At 39.8% G+C, this 26,258-nt stretch overlaps 1 protein-coding gene across 3 annotated transcripts in view; it reads right to left on the bottom strand.

Moving 5' to 3' along the window:
- LOC133636266 (phosphatidylinositol 4-phosphate 5-kinase type-1 alpha-like) overlaps positions 1-26,258 on the bottom strand; it is a 110,769-nt gene that overhangs the window by 39,603 nt on the left and 44,908 nt on the right. For all 3 annotated transcript variants that reach the window (XR_009822202.1, XM_062030105.1, XM_062030106.1), the window contains exons 3-4: positions 9,598-9,684; positions 9,339-9,469 (exon numbers count right to left, since the gene is read on the bottom strand). Coding sequence is in view for 2 of the 3 variants with exons in the window: in XM_062030105.1 (XP_061886089.1) it covers positions 9,339-9,469; positions 9,598-9,684 (218 nt within the window). In the remaining variant the exon portion in view is untranslated. The remainder of the gene's footprint in view (positions 1-9,338; positions 9,470-9,597; positions 9,685-26,258) is intronic.

Genomic DNA, 26,258 nt, shown 5'->3' on the forward strand with positions numbered 1-26,258 from the left:
ATCTTAGTCACGTCTGTTGTGTTCTTGGGCAAGACACTTCACTGACCTTGCTCCCAGTGCCGCTCACACTGGTGAATGAATGTGAATGAATGTTTGGTCGTGGTCGGAGGGACCGTAGGCACAAATTGGCAGACATGCTTCCGTCAGTCTAACCCCGGGCAGCTGTGGCTACAAATGTAGCTTTACACCATCAACGTGTGAATGTGGAGTGAGTGAATGAATGATGGGTTCTCAGTTCTCTGTAAAGCGCTTTAAGTGTCTAGAAAAGTGCTATATAAATCTAATTCATTATTTTTATTATTATTATTATTATTATTATTATTATGTGATACTTGACAGTCTTATCCAATAGAGCTGCTGAAGTAAATTTGTTGTATAACTAAAACAATACTCCTGCTTTAATACATGCACAACATCTTTCTTTGGGTCGCTAACAATCTAAAGAATAAAAATCAAATGTGTGCATTTTGTTAGTTGCTGCGGTAGAGTGCTTTTATTTTTGTTTAATTTGGACTGAACAGGAAGTCACTAAACTAGGGCTGCATCTATCAATTATTTTAGTAATCGAGTAATCTATTAGTTTGTTCATTTAATTGAGTTATTTGAAAAAATACACTTTACCTCAATGCATTTGTAGGGAAAATACTAAAAATAAACAAAAATAGTTGTGCTTGCCATAGCCTTCATTCTTTTTACCTGATAAATGCCCATCATCAACATTATAATTGCACATTTTACGCATCATGGTTTTTGTAGTTATCAGCAAGTCTAAATGAATGATTTTTAATGGCACTTAAAACAAATGTAATGCCCATGTCCTTTGCAGATATTTATTATATATAGTCAAAAGCTTACAATTGTCTGTATGGACAAAATTGTAAGCATTTGACAATAATTTTTAATAGTTTACATTAACTGTTTTTTTCCCCCACTGTTGCTCTCTAGTGAATTATAATTGTCTCAAAAGACTGTTTAATGTGAACATGTATTTTCATTTTCATATATTTTGTACAGCAGAAGTTGCTTTGTAGCAGAAGAAAGACATTTTACACTTAATTGCTGCATGCCTTTAATCGCCGACTTGTGATTAGCTAATATCATGTGTAATTTCACCGCACTGATGCCCATTGAGTACATTTTACACTGCAGAACGCCTCTCTGAGTTTACCGTTGACAGGTTTTAAGCAGCGTACACTAATGATGACAATGAAAAAAGGGTCATGAAAACTTCCCACATCCTTAGAGACAATGTAATTGCTGCTGCGAAAAAGCTTAGTACGGTAATATCTTTCTATCTGTGTGCTTGTAATTGTTTTACAGTTTTCTTTATTCCTCCTCAAACATATTTAGTAGTCTTATCAAACTTACAAAGCACCCACTGTCTGTCTCACTGCCTCTCTCTCAGCTACCTAGCTAGCTGCTAAGCTAAAGAAGCCAAGTTAGTCGCGGTCCAAAGCAACTACCGTATTTTTCGGACTATAAGTCGCAGTTTTTATCATAGTTTGGCCGCCGGGGGTGCGACTTATACTCAGGAGCGACTTATGTGTGAAATTATTAACACATTACCGTAAAAAAATCAAATAATATTATTTAGCTCATTCACGTAAGAGATTAGACGTAAAAGATTTCATCGGATTTAGCGATTAGGAGTGACAGATTGTTTGGTAAACGTATAGCATGTTCTATATGTTATAGTTATTTGAATGACTCTTACCATAATATGTTAAGTTAACATACCAGGTACGTTCTCAGTTGGTTATTTATGCGTCGTATAACGTACACTTATTCAGCCTGTTGTTCACTATTCTTTATTTATTTTAAATTGCCTTTCAAATGTCTATTCTTAGTGTTGGGTTTTATCAAATACATTTCCCCAAAAAATGAGACTTATACTCCAGTGCGACTTATATATGTTTTGTTCCTTCTTTATTATGCATTTTCGGCCGGTGCGACTTATACTGTGGAGCGACTTGTACTCCGAAAAATACGGTACGCTCCGAAGGTGTCTGCTCCCTTACGCTGCTGCTACTGTTCCGAAGACAGCAGGAACTCGACTCGGTGAAAGAAACAATGCGAGTATGGCTCCCAGCTCTTCATGCACCGTTCTCATGGATAGGTTGGCCCTACTAGAGGACCATGTCCGCCAGTTAGAGAAGAGTAATTTCGTAACTTTGGACGCCGCGGACACGTTTGCTCGCGTTAGCTGCCGCAAGCTGAGTAGCCCAACTTGTAGCAGCCCTAAGTGGCCTACAAGTCATGGTGAACCAGTTGAAATGCATAATATATTTAGCTCTTTAGCAAGTCCTACACCATAGTCTACCAGACACCAGACCTTAGTCATAGGGAACTCCATCACCCGGAACATACAGTTTAACTAAACCAGCATAATTAAGTGTATTCCCGCGGCCAGAGCACCTGACATTGAAGCTCGTCTTAGGGAGCTGACTCGCAACAAGCCTACACGTACGACAGGTTAATCGCACCATTAGCTATGCAAACATAGTTATAATATGTCGGCTCCAATGACACTAGGTTGAGACAATCAGAAATTACAAAAAGGAATATAGCTCGGACTTGTAATCTCGCTGGAAAGATGTCTCGGCATCGAGTACTTGTCTCTGGCCCACTGCCTGCGAGAGGCAATGATGGGAGGTACAGCAGATTAGCCTTGCTTAACAAGTGGCTTGCTAGTTTTTGTAGAGAACAGGGACTAACGTTTATTGATAATTGGGCCTCTTTCTGGGGAAAACCTGGCTTGCTGAGGAGGGCCGGCCTTCACTCTAACTGGGAAGGCGCCATCACTCTTTACAGAAATATAGACTACTGTTTGAGTCACCCTTGACTAACTACACTATAGCAAGCTCAGACACAGGCAATTACAGTGTCTGTTAGTCCGGGTGAGGAGTCAGTTAAGCTACAACTAACCAGCGTCAGGCTGGAAAATTCCTGCACACGTAGCATTTCTTGTAGAATAATACGTAACTCACATAACCTTTTTTTGTAGTGACTGTGCCAAAGATAAACATGCATTCTACTGAGGTGGATTATGACGCAGCACCAAGCAAATAATTTTAAGATTCCCATCATATAAATTCCTAGTTGGGATCGAAATTATTTAAGGCGCACTACACAAAATAAACACAACGTTTATAATTTCAGTACTACAGATACCATTTAAAAAAAACTCAAAACAGCCCGTTACCTTTAATACGAGCTTTTTAAACATCAGATCATTGTCTCCCAAAACTTTTTGTTAATGAGGACATTAGTAAGGCTGAAACGACGCGTCGACGTAGTCGACGTCATCGGTTATGTAAATACGTCGACGCCATTTTTGTGCGTCGACGCGTCGCATAATGACGTCACACTACCGTCATGGCGAAGCGCAAAGCAGACGATCAAAGAAGACGATGCGAGCGGTGCGAGCGAGGGGGGAAAAGCATGCCAAAAGTGGTCAAAAGTGTGGGAGTATTTCAATAAACGGCCCAATAATGTTGTTGTATGCACAGTGTGTCGAGCGGAAATGGCCTATCATAGCAGCACAACGGCTATGAACGAACATTTGAAAAGAAAACCATCAACTAGTCCAGGGGTCGGCAACCTTTACCACTCAAAGAGCCATTGTGGCAAGTTTCACAAATTAAAGAAAGTAATGGGAGCCACAAAAAAAATTTTTAAATTTAAAATGAAAAACACCGCATACAAAGCTTAAATGCTTTGTGCTATGTTAACCAGGGGTCTCCGACACACGCACCGGCACGCACTTTAATGTGGAAATTTGATGTTAGTGCAGCCCGCGAGTTTTGAATGACTGCCGCTTGATAGCGTCATACTTGCCAAACCTCTCATTTTTCTCGGGAGACTCCCGAATATCAGAGCGTGATGACACTGCATTTGGCGCCCTCTACAGTCTGCCCTAAAAGTGTACCTGCTCGACCACACGTAGAATGCAATTTCAGCTTGCTCACGTAAGTGACAGCAAGGCGTACTACCTCAGCAGCCACACATCTTACACTGACGGTACCAATACCCAGAATCCCATGCAGCCCTAACTCTTCCGCTCAACCAACGCACGGAGAGGGGGGGGGGGTTGATGTGTGGGGGGATTTGGTGGTAGCGGGGGTGTATAATGTAGACCGGAAGAGTTAGGGCTGCATGGGATTCTGGGTAATGGTTGTGTTGTGTTTATGTTGTGTTACGGTGGGATGTTCTCCAGAAATGTGTTTTTCATTCTTTTTTTGGTGTGGGTTCACAGTGTGGCGCATATTTGTAACGTAACAATGTTAAAGTTGTTTGATACGGCTACCGTCAGTGTAAGCTGTGTGGCTGATGAGTAAGTATGCTTTGCTGTCTCCTGTGTGTGCAAGTAATAACAACATGCAACATGTGGCTGGACTGGCACTGGCAGTGCAATTAGGGCACGCCCTTTATTTAGTAATTAGAGTGTAAATAGGATTATTTTTTCCCTGGGAGTAATCTATGAGACACTGAGATCCATAAGTCTCCTGGGAAAATCGGGGGGGTCGGCATGTATGTAGCTGAGCCGCATCAGAGTGGTCAAGGAGCCGCATGCGGCTCCGGAGCCGCGGGTTGCCGACCCCTGAACTAGTCAATCGTCTGCGCGAGCATACGTTGTCATCATTACACAAAAACATGAATGTGTCATTTGTATCTGCTAAGGGTGTAACGGTACGTGTTTTGTATTGAACCGTTTCGGTACGGGGCTTTCGGTTCGGTACGGGGGTGTACCGAACGAGTTTCTAAGCTAAAGCTAAAGTCTTAACAAGCTGCTTTGCTCCGTCTGCCTGTCTCAGCACGCAGCATTGTCCCACCCACACAACCATCTGATTGGTACACACGCAGCATTGTCCCACCCACACAACCATCTGATTGGTACACACGAAGCATTATCAGCCAATCAGCAGTGCGTATTCAGAGCGCATGTAGTCAGCGCTTCAGTGTGGAGCAGATAGGTGTTTAGCAGGTGAGCATCAGGCAGCGGACTCTCCCCAAATGATAATAAACACCTCCCAGTCAACTACTAGTAACATCACTATGAGCCCGTTGACCTTCTAGAAACTTAAACTGCAGCTCAGCTCACTCGCAATCCTGGCTTGAGGTGAAGGCTAATTACCTCTCAGTTCCAGCCACATCGACCCCTTCTGAGCGCCTATTTTCAGCTGCTGGGAATATTGTAAACAAGAAAAGAACCAAACATGTAGACATGCTAACCTTTCTTCATTACAACTGTTAGACACTCACTGGAATGAGTAGAATTGGTTATTGTGTACTGTGTTGGACTGGATGTTTATTTTGCACATTTTAAAAGCAATACTTAATGTTTACAGTGCTCCAGAATATTTAGATTGGCACTTTTTTGTATTGGTTGTTTATCTTTATTTTTGCACATTTTAAAGCAAAATAAGCAATACTTTTACTTTTGAAATGCTTATACTATTGCAGAATATTAAGATTTGCACTGGATGTTGACTTTTATATTTGCACATTAAAAAGCAAATAAGCTACTTTTAATTTTGTTAAATGTTAAAAGTTTTAAATGTTTACATTGTTACAGAATATTTAGTCATGTTGTTGTCAATGTTGACTGAGTGGCCATACTTCTTTTTTTTTGTAAATAAAAGCCATGCCTTTTGAAAAAACGGGCCTACATTTATTTTTTCATCTTCATTTTGAATAAAAAAAATAATCGGTAAAAGGAAAAATAATCTATAGATTAATCAAAAAAATTATCTATAGATTAACCGATTAATCAAAAAAAAAAATCTATAGATTAATCGATAGAAAAATAATCGTTAGCTGCAGCCTTAGACATTAAAGACAACAATCTTAACGTCAGTGGTCTCAGCGAAACTTGGCTAAAACCAGATGAATTTTTCCTGCTTAATGAGGCATCTCCTAACTATACAAGGGCACATTTTGTCCATCCCCTTAAAAGGGGTGGAGTGGTTGCACTAATATCCAATGAAAACCTTAACCTTAGCCCTAACCCAGGGGTGGGCAAACTACGGCCCGTGGGCCGTTGGTCTTTTTGATCCGGCCCGCCAAAAAATAAAACAGAATTGAGCAAATTGTGTAATAATTAGGACAACATTAACAAAAACCTGCATATGTACGTTTAGAAAAAAAATGTCAGCTGTTCACCACCACACAAATCATGACACCCACATATAGGGATGGGTATTGTTCACATTTGAACCAATAAGGTTCACATTCCCGGTACCTGGGAATCGATACTGGTATTTAATGGTACTAATTGTATTTTTTTGTGTGTGTTAATATTAATTGTTTTTGATCATATCTTTTTTTGCAACATTTAAAAATGAGCTGATAATGACAACTGTTGTCCAGTTATATCTTGCTTTATTGTCAACATTTCATTTGGAGCATTTTTTGAGTCAACTTCTTTGTTGGCCTTGAAAATTGCAACATTAGTTTGGCTGAGTCTGCCTCAGTGCTGCTGGAGTGATCGTCAAGTGCCAAAGTGCGTATAGCTGTCTAAGACAGCAACCAGGCGTGACGTCACGGCAAACCCAGGTACCGTAACATGGCACCCTTGGATTTTACGTGAATGCAGCGGACCGGCGGAATTCAGTCAGTGCCAAAAAGGTGCCGTTACTACCGTACCCATTACTACCCACACACCACCACTTTTATGTGCACTCTATTGCGAAAGCTATGGCCGCGTATTTAAAGTTCCAGGTGCTCCGTGAGGTCCAGATTTGAACAACTTTTATTAGTTACACTAAATAAACGATTAATTAAAGCAACGGAATAAAATCAAGGCTTTTTCTAATTACATTATTTGATTAATAATTGCAGCCCTAAACTAGACAGTAGTTCTTCATGATGCTAAGCAATAATGAGGAAGTTAACAATACTACAACACGTCAACATAATCAGACTGATTTTTCATAGCCTTATGGGTCTCAAATTTTGTGTAAACAAAACTGGTCAGCAGCAACTTAAGGTGGAACTGCACTTTTTTGGAATTGTGCCTATCATTCTATCTATGTTGGCCCTGTGATGAGGTGGCGACTTGTCCAGGGTGTACCCTGCCTTAAGCCCGAATGCAGCTGAGATAGGCTCCAGCACCCCCCGCGACCCCGAAAGGGACAAGCGGTAGGAAATGGATGGATTCACAACCCTTTTGTAAGACAACAACAAAAGTGTTTTTTTTTGTTGTTGTTGTTTTTTATCTACTCCAACTAGTAAATAAATGCAAGCCTATGAGAGTTGCTCCTTTCTGCCTATAAAGTGCTTAAAAAAATCCAAACACTTCCATCAACGTTTTATAAACATGCTCTAATTATATATTAGGGGTGTAACGATACGTGTATTTGTATTGAACCGTTTCGGTACGGGGGTTTCGGTTCGGTTCGGAGGTGTACCGAACGAGTTTCCACACAAACATATTAAGTAGCCGCCTACGCTTCCTTCTGCCTGTTTTTGTCAGTACTCTACACAGCACCCAGCATTGTCCCACCCACACAACCATCTGATTGGTTACAAACAGAGCGGTAACAGCCTATCAGCAGTGCGTATTCAGAGCGGTAACAGCCAATCAGCAGTGCGTATTCAGAGCACATGTAGTCAGTGCTTAGCGTTTAGCAGGTAAGCATCAGGCAGCGGACTCTCCCCAAATTATAATAAACACCTCCCAGTCAACTACTAGTAACATCACTATGAGCCTGTTGACCTTCTAGAAATATAAAAGGCAGCTCAGCTCGCTCGCAGTCCTGGCTTGAGGTGAAGGCTAATTCTCTTTTAGCGTAACGTTAGCTCATTTTGCGGTGTGTGTGTGTGTGTGTGTGTGTGTGTGTTACGGACAGCAAAGCCCTGTCTGTCTGTTATTTCACTTTACCTTTTTCTGTGTTGATTGAGCTGTGTTGAAGCAGCAAAAAAGGACATTGGTTAAATGAAGAGTTTCTGTCTCTGATAGTTGATATAATAATGTAACTGCATCATTAAGCCTACATGAACTCCATGATGTTCAGGGATGAATAGTCTCTCCTATTGCTATTGTACCGTTTTTTCAGCTATAGTTACATTAATCATTAGTAATGCAGCAGCCTAGTTTTGAATGGCAGGGTCCCTGCTATCACATGTTGATAAAAATATAACATTTACATAATAAATCAACTACAGGCTTCCCAAATGCTGTAATAAATTAAGCATGATGAGTTGACTTGAAACTGTTTAATGTTGCACTTTTTATATGTAGAAGAAAAGTTTTGTCATTTTATTTAATCAGAGCAAAACCTTGAGGCAGTTTTATGTTGATTAACGTGGGCAGAATTATTATAGTGTTCCCAATGTTAAAAGGATAAAGCCATTGTTTACAAATTTGGTAAATAAATAACCAAAAAATTTATATTTTGTTGTTTTCTTACTGTACCGAAAATTAACCGAACCGTGACCTCTAAACCGAGGTACGTACCGAACCGAAATTTTTGTGTACCGTTACACCCCTAGTATATATGTAATGTACCAGTAGTAACAGGGACATTCATAATAACATGTAATATTTACATATTTTGCTCTTTTTAAGCATATGGCGGCACAATAATTTCCTAGATGCATCTGTTTACTTTTTCCTTCAACTACAACACTGACAACAACTCAACAGATAGCAACAAACATAAATAAACATTACTTACTGGACAATGTCTGCTCTCAGTGGGATGCCGACTGTTAGGATGTTGATATATTCCCATTTAGATGAAGAATGACTCATAGTCCTTGCAAAAGGGTTAAAAACAAAAGGGAGGGTGCAAACCACCGTCTTTCGCTAGTCTTTCTCGCCATCTCCCGGTCTAAGTTGGCTGTCAAATTTTACCAACTTCTCAGTTTATGTCCATATCATTTTACTATTAAGGTGAGAGGTATGATTTATAATTGAGACTAAACTTTCACAAGCTCTGAAGCGAGAAATCAGATACCAGCAGATGCTGTAAATACAGCAGCATAAGGAAATTGCCTCTCTGTGATCAATCTGTCACTAAATGTATGTAGGTCCCTAACGTTAGCGCTTATAATAAAAATATCGCTAATACTTGGTTAATATTCAGGGCACGAAATGTAAATGGAGTATTGTTGGCGCTTTTAGGATGGTTATTTATTGGGTTTCATAAATGGAATAAACGCAATAGACGCAAGGATATCATAGCATATCATAAGGATTGTGAATTATAGGCTGAAAGTGTATTTCCCCTTTTCAGTACTAAGAAAAACAGTGAACTTGATGTTTGATATAAAAAGGTTGTTGACATGAGCGGGTTCCGCTGTAATAAGAAAACAACATCGGCTTTGCTACCAACCTGGGGAAGAAGATACTTTCAACAACCACAAAATCCTGCATGAGCACATCTCTCTCTGCCTTTTGGCTCAAACTGCCGACCGTGTGAGTGATGCCCAACTGAATGGCACCTTTTAGAGCAGAGGATGTTGTCTACAGAACATAGAGAGGAAGATACTTTTTACCAAATGGAACAAATGACAATTTACCGCTATACTGTTGCTGGTGTCAATCAACCAGTGTCAATAACAGTGTTACGACCCCCGAGAGCAAGCTCGAACCTTTTTGTAAGTGGTCTCTCCGGTGGTGGTCTCAACTCCCCGGTGTCCAATGGTCTTCTTCATACTCTGAGCTGAGGAACCAGGCATCTGAGTGAAGGGTAGAAGAAGGCGTACAAACATTACATGAATGTTTCTAGAAACTATGAAACTAATCAAATGTAATTTTATCTATTATATAATTTAGGGGGGCAGCACGGTGGCAGAGGGGTTAGTGCGTCTGCCTCACAATACGAAGGTTCTGAGTAGTCCTGAGATCAATCCCGGCCTCGGGATCTTTCTGTGTGGAGTTTGCATGTTCTCCCCGTGACTGCGTGGGTTCCCTCCGGGTACTCCGGCTTCCTCCCACCTCCAAAAACATGCACCTGGGGATAGGTTGATTGGCAACACTAAATTGGCCCTAGTGTGTGAATGTGAGTGTGAATGTTGTCTGTCTATCTGTGTTGGCCCTGCGATGAGATGGCGACTTGTCCAGGGTGTACCCCGCCTTCCGCCCGATTGTAGCTGAGATAGGCTCCAGCGCCCCCCGCGACCCCGAAGGGAATAAGCGGTAGAAAATGGATGGATGGATGGATATAATTTAGGGGTGCACAATATTTAAATTTGAATCGCAATTCTTATTCATCCCGATTCTAAATCAATTAATAATTTTCAAAAAACGATTAAAAAAACAAAACGATAATTAATTTTTAAATCGACATGTTTAGGCCATCTCCATACAACCAGAAGGAGCTTTTCTAAGCTGTAATAAAATGTTTTATTATAGTTATTATACCAACAAATACATTAAATAAAATAGTTTTGAATTGAGAATCGATTCTGAATCGAATAGTCACCCAAAATCGGATCGGGTATCCAAAGATTCACACCCCTGATTTTATCAATTGAAAGTACAGCATATAAAAAACAACCATATCTGTACACATTAGGGGCGCAACAATATGAAAATTTGATACCATGGTATTGTGACCAAAATTATCATGTTATTATTGCGGTATTGTTGAATATGCTCAATAAGTACTTCTACACATCTAAAATCTTAAAAAACATTTTTTTAAATAACTAAAATAAACAAGGCCACTGTTACAGGGTCTCTGCAGGTTTCAACAAGTCAAATTTAAGACTTTTAAAAACTTATTTAAGACCTTATTAAAAAAAATAATTAAATACCATTTCACATTCTTACAAAAAAAAAAAAACGTTCAAACACATTAAGGAAAATCAGAGGGCCAGAATTAATGGTAAGTAAATGATTTCATTCACTGCTCTTTCACATTGGAAAACAAAATAGTGAAACTTACTAAATACACCAGAAACATCTATTGTAAACAAATAAAAAAATATTAGCAAACATCATACAATATTTTTTTTTAGATTTGACATAGAACTGTTTTCTTGCAAAAGGTGCAGTGAGCTTCTTATCAAGTGTTTCAGGTAACAACAACCAGAATGCCAGAAATGTTAGAGGAAAGTACAACAATATATTGTCTGTAAAAGGGAATGTTAGCATCTCTGCTAAAGTTAAATGGTTAACTTTTGCAGTGTTTTTACAGCTGTCAGAATTCAGCAAACAGATAAAAACATCTACAGTACTACTACTGTATCTGCACAAAGGTGTCAAAACAGAGAGAGCAGACAGAGCAATTGTCTAAAACAGGGGTGCCCATTACGTCGATCGCGAGCTACCGGTCAATCGCGGAGAGTGTGTCAGTCGATCGCCAGCCAGGCATTAAAAAAATAGTCCTAAAAATTAGCGATCATAAATCTTCACTATGACGTCACTTTTGTCACTTGATTGACATTCACGGCACCCGAGGGTCTTGTGAGATGACGCTGGCTGCTGCCAGCTCATTATTAAGAAAAAATTACGACAGGAAGGCGAGAAACACTTTTTATTTCAACAGACTGGCGCCGTACCTGTCGTCAAAACTCCAAAGACCGACGGCACAGTTGCACAATAAAAGCTCTGCTTCATCCTGCCTGCGCTAACAAAATAAGAGTCTCAGAAAGCTGGCGTGCACAAGCTAGCAAGTTACAGAGTTTGCCGCCAACGTATTTCTTGTAAAGTGTATACAAAGGAGTACGGAAGCTGGACAAATCAGATGTCAAAAACCAACCACTTTCATGTGGTATTGGACAGAAAGGAGGACTTTTTTTCTCCTCCATTTGAAAATGCGGACGTTATCAGCACCACTGTCTGATTTCTATCAATGCAAGTCATCAGAATCAGGTAATACACCAACTTGTCAATCAATCAATCAATCAATGTTTATTTATATAGCCCTAAATCACAAGTGTCTCAAAGGGCTGTACAAGCCACAACGACATCCTCGGTACAGAGCCCACAAACGGGCAAGGAAAACTCACCCCAGTGGGACGTCAATGTGAATGACTATGAGAAACCTTGGAGAGGACCGCATATGTGGGTAACCCCCCCCCCCCCCCCTCCTCTAGGGGATATTCTTGTCTTCATGAAAGAAAGGAATCTATATGTGTTAAACATGCTTGTATTATCATTAAACGCCTTTAACTTATTAACAATATTAACTATATGTGTTAAAAATGCTTGCATTATCTTTAAACAGCTTTAACTTGTTAACAATATTAACTATATGTGTTAAACATGCTTGTATTACATTTAAACACCTTTAACTTGTTAACAATATTAACTATGTGTTAAACATGCGTGTATTATCATTAAACACCTTTAACTTATTAACAATATTAACTATATGTGCTAAACATGCTTGTATTATCATTAAACACCTTTAACTTATTAACAATATTAACTATATGTGTTAAACATGCTTGTATTATCTTTAAAGATCTTTAAATTATCAACAATATTAACTATATGGGTTGAACATGCTTGTATTATCATTAAACACCTTTAACTTATTAACAATATTAACTATATGTATTAAACATGCTTGTATTATCTTTAAAGACCTTTAACTTATTAACAATATTAACTATATGTGTTAAACATGCTTGTATTATCATTAAATACCTTTAACTTGTTAACAATATTAACTATATGTGGTAAACATGCTTGCATTATCTTTAAACACCTTTAAACTAGTTAATAATATTAACTATATGTATTAAAGGCCTACTGAAATGAATTTTTTTTATTTAAACGGGGATAGCAGATCTATTCTATGTGTCATACTTGATCATTTCGCGATATTGCCATATTTTTGCTGAAAGGATTTAGTATAGAACAACGACGATAAAGATTGCAACTTTTGGTATCTGATAAAAAAAAGGCTTGCCCCTACCGGAAGTAGCGTGACGTAGTCAGTTGAACATATACGCAAAGTTCCCTATTGTTTACAATGATGGCCGCATGAAGTGAGAGAGATTCGGACCGAGAAAGCGACAATTTCCCCATTAATTTGAGCGAGGATGAAAGATTTGTGGATGAGTAAAGTGCAAGTGAAGGACTAGTGGGGAGTTGAAGCTATTCAGATAGGGAAGATGCTGTGAGAGCCGGGGGTGACCTGATATTCAGCTGGGAATGACTACAACAGTAAATAAACACAAGACATATATATACTCTATTAGCCACAACACAACCAGGCTTATATTTAATATGCCACAAATGAATCCTGCATAAAAACACCTGCGTGTTTGTTACGCTAGCTCCTAGCTCCTCTGCTAGCTCCTAGCTCCATAGAACACGCCAATACAATTCAAACACCTGATCAACACACACAATCACTCAGCCCAAAAGACCGTTCACCTAACCCAAGGTTCATAAAGCTTATATATTTTTAAAAAGTTACGTACGTGACGCGCACATACGGTCAAGCTATCAAATGTTTAGCAGCCAAGGCTGCATACTCACGGTACCTGATATTCAGCTGGGAATGACTACAACAGTAAATAAACACAATACATATATATACTCTATTAGCCACAACACAACCAGGCTTATATTTAATATGCCACAAATTAATCCTGCATAAAAACACCTGCGTGTTTGTTATGCTAGCTCCTAGCTCCTATGCTAGCTCCTAGCTCCATAAAACACGCCAATACAATTCAAACACCTGATCAACACACACAATCACTCAGCCCAAAAGACCATTCACCTAACCCAAGGTTCATAAAGCTTATATATTTTAAAAAAGTTACGTACATACGCAAAAAAAAGTTGCGCACATACGGTCAAGCGATCAAATGTTTAGAAGCCAAAGCTGCATACTCACAGTAGCACGTCTGCGTCTTTGTCATCCAAATCAAAGTAATCCTGGTAAGAGTCTGTGTTGTCCCAGTTCTCTACAGGCGTCTGTGTATCGAAGTCAAAAGTCCTCCTGGTTAGAGTCTCTGTTATCCGAGTTCTTCCATCTTGACTGCATCTTTCGGGAATGTAAACAAAGAAGCGCCGGCTGTGTACTGTTGTTGCTGACTACGTTCGAAAAATACGTCCATTTCGCACAGACAACTTTCTTCTTTGCTTGCTCAGCTTCCTTCTCCATAATGCAATGAACATGATTGCAACAGATTCACGAACACAGATGTCCAGAATACTGTGGAATTATGAAATGAAAACAGAGCTTTTTCGTATTGGCTTCAATGTGGAAGGCATACCCGTGTTTGCCGGGCTACGTCACGCGCATACGTCATCCTCAGAGGCGTTTCGAACCGGAAGTTTAGCGGCAAATTTAAAATGTCACTTTATAAGTTAACCCGGCCGTATTGGCATGTGTTATTATGTTAAGATTTCATCATTGATATATAAACTATCAGACTGCGTGGTCGGTAGTAGTGGGTTTCAGTAGGCCTTTAAACATGCTTGTATTATCATTAAACACCATTAATGTATTAACAATATTAACTATATGTGTTAAACAGTGTTGGGTTAGTTACTGAAAACCAGTAACTAGTTACAGTTACTTTATTTCAAAAGTAACTCAGTTACTAACTCAGTTACTTACACCAAAAAGTAATGCGTTACTGTGAAAAGTAACTATTTAGTTACTTCTACTTTTTTTTTTTTAAAGCTCCCATTAATGCCCTTTTAGCCTTCATTTCAGTACTGTTATTGCACTGGAGAATAATATAATCTGTTGATCAACTTGGCATGCATTTGCATCACTGAACTCTGCTAAGCAATGTGGTCTACATACAACACACAAAGACATGTTTCAAAGGGCCAATTTGTTTCAGGCCAGAACAAATTGACAAAACTATTTTAAATAGCTGCAACATAACATACATAAGTAACAAACAGCATAATAACAACATGGCCAACGGTTTACGTTGTATTGCATACACCCCTCCCCTCCCCTCCCCTCCTCTTCCTACACACAGAGCGCAGAGGAAAAATCAGAAGCACGTCACTGCAGCACTGCAATAAAACACACTCAGATCTTGTTTCTAGCCGATACCACATAAAAAATAACGTGATATAACACAGTAACGCATCATGTAGTAACGGTAACTGAGTTACTGAATATAAAAAATAACATGTTAGATTACTAGTTACCGCCGAAACTAACGGCGTTACTTTGTAACGCGTTAGTCCCAACACTGGTGTTAAACATGCTTGCATCATCATTAAACACCTTTAACTTGTTAACAAAAACGTATCTTTCATAAATAAGTAAATATAAATTATATATATATGAATGAGGTAGATCCCCACGACTTGATCAATTGAAAAGTAGCTCGCCTGCAGAAAAAGTGTGGGCACCCCTGGTCTAAAAAGAAAGAAGGTGATAGCTTGCAAGCCTCAAACAGATTTTGGATGTGAATAATGTGGATAATATTCACATTTGCAAATCTCCCTTGCTTTCCTCACCCTACCATAAACTGAGTGTAACCAATAAACAGAACCTTTATAGCTTTTAATGTCAATTGCTGAATAAACTTGGAGAAAAGATTAATAAGCAGGACAAGCTAAACTGAAAATATTGACATAAATAATACAAATAATATATGAGAATTATGTTTTTTTTATAGTTTTACTGCTGGGGGTACACTACTACCACAGAGAAATTAGCGTGTGCTTACTGTTGATAATAACATTATTTCACAAGTAAACATCTCATATTGATATCCTTTGGCAATTTGTGCCATTTTACCCATGTAAAACTCCTATGGTGGACTTAAGTTGAACTTTGTATAGTTGTGCAAGTGTTTTTGGCGTTTCCCCATCTTTTGTCAGACACTAATCCCGGATTTTTTACTTTTACATTATCATTCCATTCACTTTCACCGCAATCTTTATAAAGGCTTCCCTCCTCTATGGCTCCACATTAGAGTCCTAAACACTTTATATGTTTCCATCCACCGACTTCAAACACGCATTGATTGTTCTGGAGCCATAAATCGTTTAACTTAGGGCTGGGCGATTTGGCCGAAAACTATATCAAGACATACGTTTTTTTTATTGATCGATATCGATAATTATTGATACTTTTTTAACTTATTTAAGCCTGCTAATAAATACAGTAAACCGATATCCAACTTACCAAGGGTGCTATTTATCATTGGAGAAGAGCCAGGTAGGACGAGCGCGGCTAAGGTAGTAATAAAATAATTAAAGTAGATTTGAAGGTAGTTGCAGATTTGAGACACTAGTTGGCAGTAGTGTATAAGCTATTGAACACTACACAGACTAGTTTGGAAAGCTACTCATTGAGAACTATTGAGTGCGCCTAGAAGAGTGGCAGCACATCACAGTAGCTCCTTTGAATTCCTTTCATTTTACTTTATTTTTGATATTATTCTTAACTTTTCTTGCCTTTTTTTAATCTCTTACCTTCCATAAACCACTAATTATGGTTCTTGGGCACTTTTGTGTGTTTTCGTTACTTTTCTTTTTCTTTTCGGGCCGTTTTGTGTTTGGCTTCGATCAGCGGAGCAGTAGACCTTTTGTTTACACACGCGAGGAGCTGTTTGCGCTCTCCTTACCAGCGCTATGGGGAACACGGCCGGACCTTCCTGTGGAAGTACGAAAAAAGCGCAGGGGACGCCGTGCCGGCATAAAGATGAAGGAGCGCAGAAGGAAATTTAAGCCTGCAATCCCCTCTGTCCTCATGGGGAACGTGCGGTCTTTGGCGAACAAAATGGACGAATTGTTTGGGCTCGTCCGAACTCAAAAGGAGTACGCCGTGTGCAGCATCATGTGCTTTACGGAGACTTGGCTACACGCGGACTTCCCGGACCACAGCGCGTCTCTACCCGGCTTCACAACCTCACGGGCGGATAGAAGCACACTCCTGAGCGGTAAGAAAAAAGGCGGAGGGATTGCCATCTTGGTGAACAAGAGGTGGTGTAATCCTGCTCATATTAATGTAAAGGAGTGTGTTTGTACGCCGGACATTGAACTTCTGGCTGTTGGAATTCGGCCATATTATTTGCCAAGGGAATTTACTTCTGTAGTCTTCATTGGAGTGTATGTTCCTCCTTCTGCTGACGAAACTGCTGCTTGTGACACCATTCACGCCGCTGTTGCTAAGCAACAGACCAAACATCCCGATGCCCTCATTCTCATTTCGGGTGACTTTAATCATGTTTCTCTGGACTCTATTTTACCCACTTTCCATCAATATGTACACTGTGCAACACGGGAAAATAAAACTCTGGACCTACTGTATGCTAATTCAAAAGATGCATACAGAGCCACTGCCCTGCCCCCCCCCGCCCCCACCGGGAAAGGTCTGATCACAATCTGGTGCTTTTAACACCTCATTACGTTCCTGCTGTGAGGAGGCAGCCCATCTCAACTAAATCAGTGCAAATGAGGAGTATTGAGGCATGCATAGCCTTACAAGACTGCTTTGAGACTACAGACTGGGAAGTACCCTGTAAGCCTCACGGGACAGATATCAACAAAATCACAGACTGCATCACTGACTACATACATTTCTGTGAGGACTCCATCATCCCGACAAAAACTGTCCACTGTTACCCAAATAACAAACCCTGGATCACCAGCCAGCTAAAGGTGCTGCTAAATAAAAAGAAGCGAGCCTTCAGATCCGGTGATCGGGACGAGTTGAAGAGGATTCAGTGGCAGCTCAAAGTTAATCTTCAAGAAGGGAAAGATGCCTATAGAAGGAAGCTTGAAGCTAAACTCCAACAAAACAACACTCGTGAGGTTTGGAAGGGTATGAAGGCCATCACAGGCTTCAACAATAAAGCCAAACTGCTGGATGGGGGTGCAGATAGAGCCAACGAGCTGAATTTGTTTTTCAACAGATTTAGCAACACACCCCTTACTGGCCCTCCCCCCACTACTCCTGTTCTCACACCTCCACCTCCTCCTCCTTCTCTTTTACCTACCACAGCCGTTTTTTTCCCCCCTCTCCCCTCCCCCACTTCCACCCCCACTGAGAAAACCAGCCCGGTGTGTCTGACACCTGGACTTGTAAGACGGCAGCTGGAGAAAGTCAATCCAGCTAAGTCAGCAGGCCCTGACCGAGTCAACCCCTAGGTCCTGAAGACTTGCGCTGCTCAGCTAACTGGGATCCTGCACTCCATCTTCAACCTGAGTCTGAAGCTAGAACGGATACCAGTGCTATGGAAAACATCCTGCATAGTGCCGGTGCCCAAGAAGCCCATCCCATCGAGCTCAAATGACTTCAGACCTGTAGCCCTGACGTCCCAGGTCATGAAGGTCCTCGAGAGACTTGTGCTGGATCAGCTGAGGCCACTGGTGGCTCCATCCCTGGATCCTCTACAGTTGGCATATTAGCCCCATGTAGGAGTGGACTATGCTGTTATCTACCTGCTGCATCATGCTCACTCTCACCTGGATGGTGGGAAGGGCACTGTGAGGATCATGTTTTTTGATTTCTCCAGTGCCTTTAACACCATTCAGCCAATTCTGATGAGTGACAAGTTGCTCAGGATGGGTGTCAGTTCATCCATTGTCTCCTGGATCACTGATTACTTGTCTGACAGGCCCCAGTTTGTGCGACTGGGGAGCTCCGTGTCGGATACTGTGGTCAGTGATGTAGGTGCTCCACAGGGGACCGTCCTGTCTCCTTTCCTGTTCACCCTGTACACCTCAGACTTCCAGTATAGTTCCAGGTCCTGCCACCTGCAGAAATACTCTGACGACTCTGCTGGTGTATCGGAGAGGGACGGGAATTGGAGTACAGGACACTGATCGCAGACTTTGTGGAATGGTCTCAGGCGAACCATCTGGTCCTTAATGTGGACAAGACCAAGGAGCTGGTCATCGACTTCAGGAAGAGAGTGACCCCGGTGGAGCCCATCAAGATCCAGGGCCGGTAGGTGGCAGTAGTGGAGCAGTACAAGTACCTGGGAGTCCACTTGAACAGCAGACTGGACTGGAAGGACAACTGCAAAGCTGTTTACAAGAAGGGCATGAGCAGACTCTTTTTCCTGAGGAAGCTTAGGTCATTCAATGTGTGCAGCAAGCTGTTGGAGATCTTTTATCAGTCTGTTGTGGCCAGTGCACTGTACTTTGCAGTGGTTTGTTGGGGGAGCAGCACCAGCAAAAGGGACTCAAACCGGATTGATAATCTGATCCGGAAAGCCGGCCAAACTATTGGCACGCAATTGGAGGCGTTTGTGTCAGTGAGGGACAGGAGGTCACTGGACAAACTACTGGCCATCATAGACAATCCTGCCCATCCACTCCACCTGACAATTAAGGGACAGCGGAGTTCATACTCCAACAGGCTCCTTCAACTTCCTTCCCGCACTGTGCGATTCAAGAACTCCTTCATTCCACACTCCATCCAGCTGTATAATCACTGGCTATACAGCAATAGATGACATCTGCCGATGACCTGACACCTGACATGTTAGCTACTTCTCTTTGTTCATAATGTCTATTTTCTATTTCCTGCTGGACCTACTCTCTATTTTATGCTGCTGCTGTCATATAGAGTGTATATACTGTAATAGTGTACATGGTCAATGGTTTATATTGTATATATGTTATAGACATAATATAATATATCTGTATATAAATTACTCTGTACACATATGTATATATTCGTATATATGTTAGATTTTTTTTATAGCTATATTAGTCTATTTATACCTGCATTGTCCTTTCCATCATTGTAACTGAGCTACTGTGTTGAACAATTTCCCTTGTGGATCATTAAAGTTTGTCTAAGTCTAAGTCTATTAAACTGACACATTGGAAGTGTCAGGATGTTACTGCACGCTTGCATTAAAACCAACAAAACTAAAGACAAGTTTCTGTTATTGAGTTGATATATCAAGATATTACAGTTTCTCTTCTCACTCATGCAGTGAATCCACAGTAAGACAGAAAGACGGCGCAACCACACCAGTGCTATGAGATTAGCGTATGTGTACATGCTCCTTTAAAAATGGCAGTGCGTACTATTGGGTAAGTGACATCAGTGAGAGAGTGGAAGAGTGAATCGTGCAGCAGTAGTGGTGACTGGCGAATGTTTTCCGGTTATGTCCTGCAAAAATAAGAATAAAGCGACCAAATCGTCACAAGTCAGCGGCCTCGCAATTCGACCCGAAAGCGGAGCTCAGAAGACCCATTGAGCTGTTAAGTGAAGGGTGTTACGCCCGACGAAAACATTGGTCAAGGATGGTACATCTCCCCTGCGCTCCTCGATTACGGACTGGGAACCAAACAGCAGGAAAGGTGTAACACTCGGTAGTTGAAACTGTTAAGTGATTGGCTGTTAGCGTGTCTCTCCCATTGCTCGGTAAATATTGTTATCTGATTGGCTGTTGCTCATTTCCTGTTTCCTGTTCGTTGGGTTCCCCAAGCGCGAGTGCCTGCATAAAACAAATCTTGCTTCATAAAGTTCTGGTTTCTTTCGAACAAAAAATACAAATAGATATCAAATATTTTATCGAACACATTTTATTGTGATATCGATGTGTCTTAGGGCTGGGCGATATGGCCTTTTTTAATATCTCAATATTTTTAGGCCATGTCACGATACACGATATATATCTCGATATTTTGCCTTAGCCTTGAATGAACACTTGATGCATATAATCACAGCAGTATGATGATTCTGTGTCTACATTAAGACATTCTTGTTCATACTGCATTAATATATGCTCATTTTAAACTTTCATGCAGAGAGGGAAATCACAACTAAGTCAATTTACCAAAACTGTATTTATTAAACAGTTATTAAGCAGTGGCACAAACATTCATGTCATTTCAAAACAGAAAGTGCAAGATTGTCAGAGACATTTTAAAACAAGCTATGAGTGCACTTTTGTGCATGATGTCACTAAGATGACATATCAAAACAATACTAAATGAAAGTGCACTTTGTGTACAGAATGCCACTATAATAGTTTAAAACAAATAAAGTGCACTTTTGTGCATGATGTCACACAAGATATTTCAATAACTGTCAAATAAAAATGAGCTGCATAATAGGAAATCAAATTGCTATGTGGTAGGTTACTGCGGACGTAATCTCCTTCTGTTATTCACTATTTTTTTCATACGGTGTTGATCTGGAAATGGTTTTGTTGGTGTGGCACCGAACGGAGATGTTGACATGCGGAGTAAGCACTCTTCATTCTCTAGCGGGTGACTTTTCAAATGATGCTACATATTAGCAGTAATGCTACTTTTTGTAGCAACTCTTTTGCCCCACACTTGACAAATTACGGTTGTCTGTTCGACATATCCCACTTGAAGCCAAACCACCGCCAGACGATGGACCCTGTGTTGTTTTTCTTGGGAATTAATTCTTCCTTCATTTGTTACCAGATTCGCACCTTCTTTCTCTCGTATTACCACTCACACCACAGATAACGTTACCCATGCTGCTACCTCTCTGCTCCGAGAGGGCGTATACGTATGTGACGTATGTAAGAAGGTGCGCTTTCTGTCTGTGAGAAGGAGAGACAAGAAAGAGTGAAAAAAGGCTGTAGTGTAATGCCCACAGCTAAAAGCAACTGAGTGAGAACATATACTCGAATATCACGATATAGTCATTTTCTATATCGCACAGAGACAAACCCGCGATATATCGAGTATATCGATATACCGCCCAGCCCTAATGTGTCTATTGCGATATATATTGATATTGTATTATTGGCCCAGCCCTAGTTGAACTTGCATTTACCCATCTTATGCAAGTAATTGGGCTTTGCTGTGGGCTTTCGTTAAGTTTTCTTCGCTGCTCTGCGAAGCTGTTACAACACACCGCTGTGCACGCACTACACGCTAGCTGATGGTGCACGATAGATTCCGACCGGGTCAGCATAGGTTTTTTGATTGATTGAAACTTTTATTAGTAGATTGCACAGTACATATTCCGTACAATTGACCACTAAATGGTAACACCCGAATACGTTTTTCAACTCGTTTAAGACGGGTCCACGTTAATCAATTCTCGGTAGCCTACTTTATTTCCGTTTTGTAGTTACGTTATAGCGTCCTCAAAAATCGAAACAATTAAAAGCAAGACTGAAGTTTAAGCATGTTTTAAAACAAGTAAAGTTAATAGGATTTTGAAAGGTCTTAAAAATCTATTTAAGACTTTTCATTAGATTTTCGCAGAATTTTACACATTTTAAGGCTTTAAATTCACATTGTTGGATTTATGACTAAGATCCCTGTGTTAGAAAGCCCACTATTTTGTATGTTTTGTGTTTCTTATGCTTCACTGATAAGAGTCTTCTGGCGGGCAGTATGGTGTACTATTCTTTTCAGTGGTCTTGGAAGGCACTGTAAATATGCCTATGTCATTTCCTCCGAGTATAGAACGATCACCCTGTTCTAAGAGAACACAGCTTGTAGGTCCAATGTGCACAATTTAATATCTTATTTGCTCAGACAGCCATGTGTTTATATACTGTACGTTTAAAATGGGGTATGTCATTTGTTAACGGGGAAAGACGTTAATGTTTCTTGTTTTCATGTCAACATTTAAGCTAGCGTCAGTCCGTCAGAGCTCATCTAAGTACTTTATGGCTATAAACCATAGTTGTTCAAAACTTTTAATTTAAAACAATAATACTAACTGCTAAGAGATTTACTGCGGTTATCATTAATACTGTTTATACACAAGCACAACCTAATTACTTTAAATATAAATTGTTTATGATAAGGTTTGTCTTCAGAAGATAATCATGCTCAATATGACATCAATGTCAAAGAAGTATCATTTGTTAATAATGTATTTTGGTTACTACAGTGAAGTAGCAGGTCATTTACTATTTTATGATAGTATTTTTAGATATACACTACCATTCAAAAGTTTGGGGTCACATTGAAATGTCCTTATTTTTGAAGGAAAAGCACTGTACTTTTCAATGAAGATAACTTTAAACTAGTCTTAACTTTAAAGAAATACACTCTATACATTGCTAATGTGGTAAATGACTATTCTAGCTGCAAATGTCTGGTTTTTGGTGCAATATCTACATAGGTGTATAGAGGCCCATTTCCAGAAACTATCACTCCACTGTTCAATGGTACAATGTGTTTGCTCATTGGCTCAGAAGGCTAATTGATGATTAGAAAACCCTTGTGCAATCATGTTCACACATCTGAAAACAGTTTAGCTCGTTACAGAAGCTACAAAACTGACCTTTCTTTGAGCAGATTGAGTTTCTGGAGCATCACATTTGTGGGGTCAATTAAACGCTCAAAATGGCCAAAAAAAGAGAACTTTCATCTGAAACTCGACCGTCTATTCTTGTTCTTAGAAATTAAGGCTATTCCACAAAATTGTTTGGGTGACCCCAAACTTTTGAACGGTAGTGTATACCATACTATCTCAAATAGTGGCCTCTTCTCTAATAGATGACGTGCCAAAATTAATGGTGCTCCATTTAAAATAAACAACAACCTTCAACTAAGTATCCTCTATGTAACATCCCCCCATTTGTAGACACAACACACACTTATTGCACAGCAGACATGGCATCTGTAAAACCGGTTTACGGTGGAGTTCAACAAGTCAATGCTGTTGCTAAAAATTTAATGCTAACCTGAAATTACTTCGGGATTGAGGGGGGGAAATTAAAATAGAAGAAAACCCCTTAGCCAAGAAAAAAAACATTCTCTTAACAGATGCCTGATACTCTGGCAAGTTGAGATAATAAATCCCCCTGACTATCCATCCATCCATTTCGACCTGACTAGTACCGGTACTTGGAAATATTGTATTGTTCTGAAAATGTTAAATGGAGCATTATCACAGGCATTTGTATTACGTCTCGTTGGTTTGTACAGATAAACCTAATAATGGACAGAGCGCAAAGTAAGCATGCTAGGCCCTCCCTCCCCCCAGTTTCTCATGCTGCACAATCAGCACCTCCCTACCCACCCAAAAAACTAACATAAAACATGTAAAGTTTCCAGTTATGTTGTACATGCTGTGCCACCTACAAATGTAATCTACTACATAGTGCTGCCTGACAGCTACTACACACTAAAGTCTTTGTTGGCCAGGATGCTGGCGCGCACATAACTTTTTAATTTGCCAAATACCGTCACCGTGCCAAATGCTGGTTAAGCCAGTTCGGATTGCTTTGCGCTACATTCGCCTGTACGCTCAGGTCAGACCAGTAAGACAGGAAACTATTATTTTCCCGGATGATTTGATTGAGCATCCGAATAACAGTTATTTGATGTAATCTACACCAAGTGATTCTCTGAAATCATTAGAGTGGAAAGGTTGCGAGCTTTACTGGCCTCATGTTACACAAAATTAAACCGGTCATGTGTTTCTCGATTAGGTAATGATATATAGCCGATAGTGGTGGGGGAAATAATCTATTTTTAGATGCATTGCAATACATACATGGATGAATATAGAATCGATCAGTAAACGTCAATAATTCATAAATAAATATATTTATTGTTAATAAAATAATGCAGACAGTTCTGAAATTTGGCTGACTGCAGCGAGCTACCTCACCAAGAGATCCAACCAGCTCCTTTATTTTAGGGCACCTATGTTCCAGTTTTGCACACATTTCCATTAATTCATTACATGTGGGAAATAATTCTTATTCCAAATTAATTGTTTTTTTAAAGTTGCAAGTGATAAACGCTTATTTAGTGAAACGAAAAGAAATGTAAAACTGCATCAATATACATAAATTAAAAAATGCATCAATAATTGTTTTTTAATCGAATTGTAGCCCCTTAATCGTGAAGTGGCCAAAGCTTTCCACCTCAAATAGCCAACATATACACAATAGTTCGAACAGGTTTTGGTTCAGCAAACAGGTAGCAATCGTTTTGTCAGGTTAAAATCATATTTAACCAATGAAACAAATCATGTACAGTAATATGTGAAATATGCCGAGCTGACTATCAAGAGTGTGAGTTCAGAGATGTGGTTTCCTGAATTGTGTTAGACTATTGAGCAATGCATTGCTCCAACACTGGACACTATCGCTGTTGCAATAGTTTAATGAACAAAAAGCACTGGATGCCGAAAGCTGTTGACTTGTTGCAAGGATGCTCAACCTGCTCTATTGACTATACTCGAGGTAGTAGAGCAAAGGTGTGTTTAATATTCTCATTGTACCGGTGGTTGGTGGTATATAGGTCAGAATTGCATTAATAGCCGTCTCATTGCCACATTAGTCTGACCAGGATTAAGGCCATTCCACCAAATTGAGCCATTAGTTTCCCACAAAAAAAAAGCGTTTAAAACGAAATAATTTTCCCTTACAAGGGAAACTTCTTCATGAAGAAAAGTGTTTTGCAGGTGATTTAATTGCATATTTAATAAATACAATGTATAGCTTTTATTATGATATTTTTCTACAATTAAAACACGTCAATCAAATCACTTCAATGAATGATGGTTCTTTGTTTAAAATTGAGCATAGATTATGTTTTACAGGCCATCTTCAAGCCGCTTTCTGACCGTCTCTTCAGGATGCATTGTTTTGTCTTATTTACGTGCCTCCACTTAAATTGCGTCTTCTCGCCGCCATCTCAGTTGTAGATTTTAGCGCGTACAAGTGGAGTCTACTGACTGATATAAGTTTGAACTATATCTAAATAGCAACAGCGGAGGATGCATGTGCATGTACAAATCCGTCTGCCCCACAACAGGGGAACAGAAAGAGAAGGAACTACAAACTACAGTCGGACTACAATGGTGGACTTGCGCAGAGCTCTTTGGGCGAATCTCTACCAAATATGTCACCACTGAGAAAAACGTTACAAAGTGAGCAAATTACAAATGGCTCGTTAAGAGGAACTTAGGAAGTACGAAAGAAGGAAAGATTGTATTACAAATATCTGCGCAATTCCTCCATTTCAAATTTTCAGGATTTCTACAGATCCCACATACACAAAAACAGGTACTTGAGGTTTTCCATCAAGCATGGAGTGATAGTTTAATAACTTATAAACGCATGCTTACCTCAGCTAAAGCTAAATATTACTCAAATCTCATCCACTTCAACAAAAATGATCCTAAATTTTTGTTTAGTACAGTAGCATAGCTAACCCAACAAGGGACTCCTCCCAGTAGCTCCACCCACTCAGCAGATGACTTTATGAATTTCTTTAATAAAAAAATTTAAGTCATTAGAAAAGAGATTAAAGACAATGCATCTCAGCTACAATTGGGTTCTATTAACACAGATACGACTGTATACACGACGGACACTGCCCTCCAAAATAGTTTCTCTCTCTTTGAGGAAATATCATTGGAGGAATTGTTAAAATGTGTAAA

This window comes from Entelurus aequoreus, linkage group LG20 (assembly GCF_033978785.1).
Source record: "Entelurus aequoreus isolate RoL-2023_Sb linkage group LG20, RoL_Eaeq_v1.1, whole genome shotgun sequence".
Lineage (NCBI taxonomy): Eukaryota > Metazoa > Chordata > Actinopteri > Syngnathiformes > Syngnathidae > Entelurus > Entelurus aequoreus.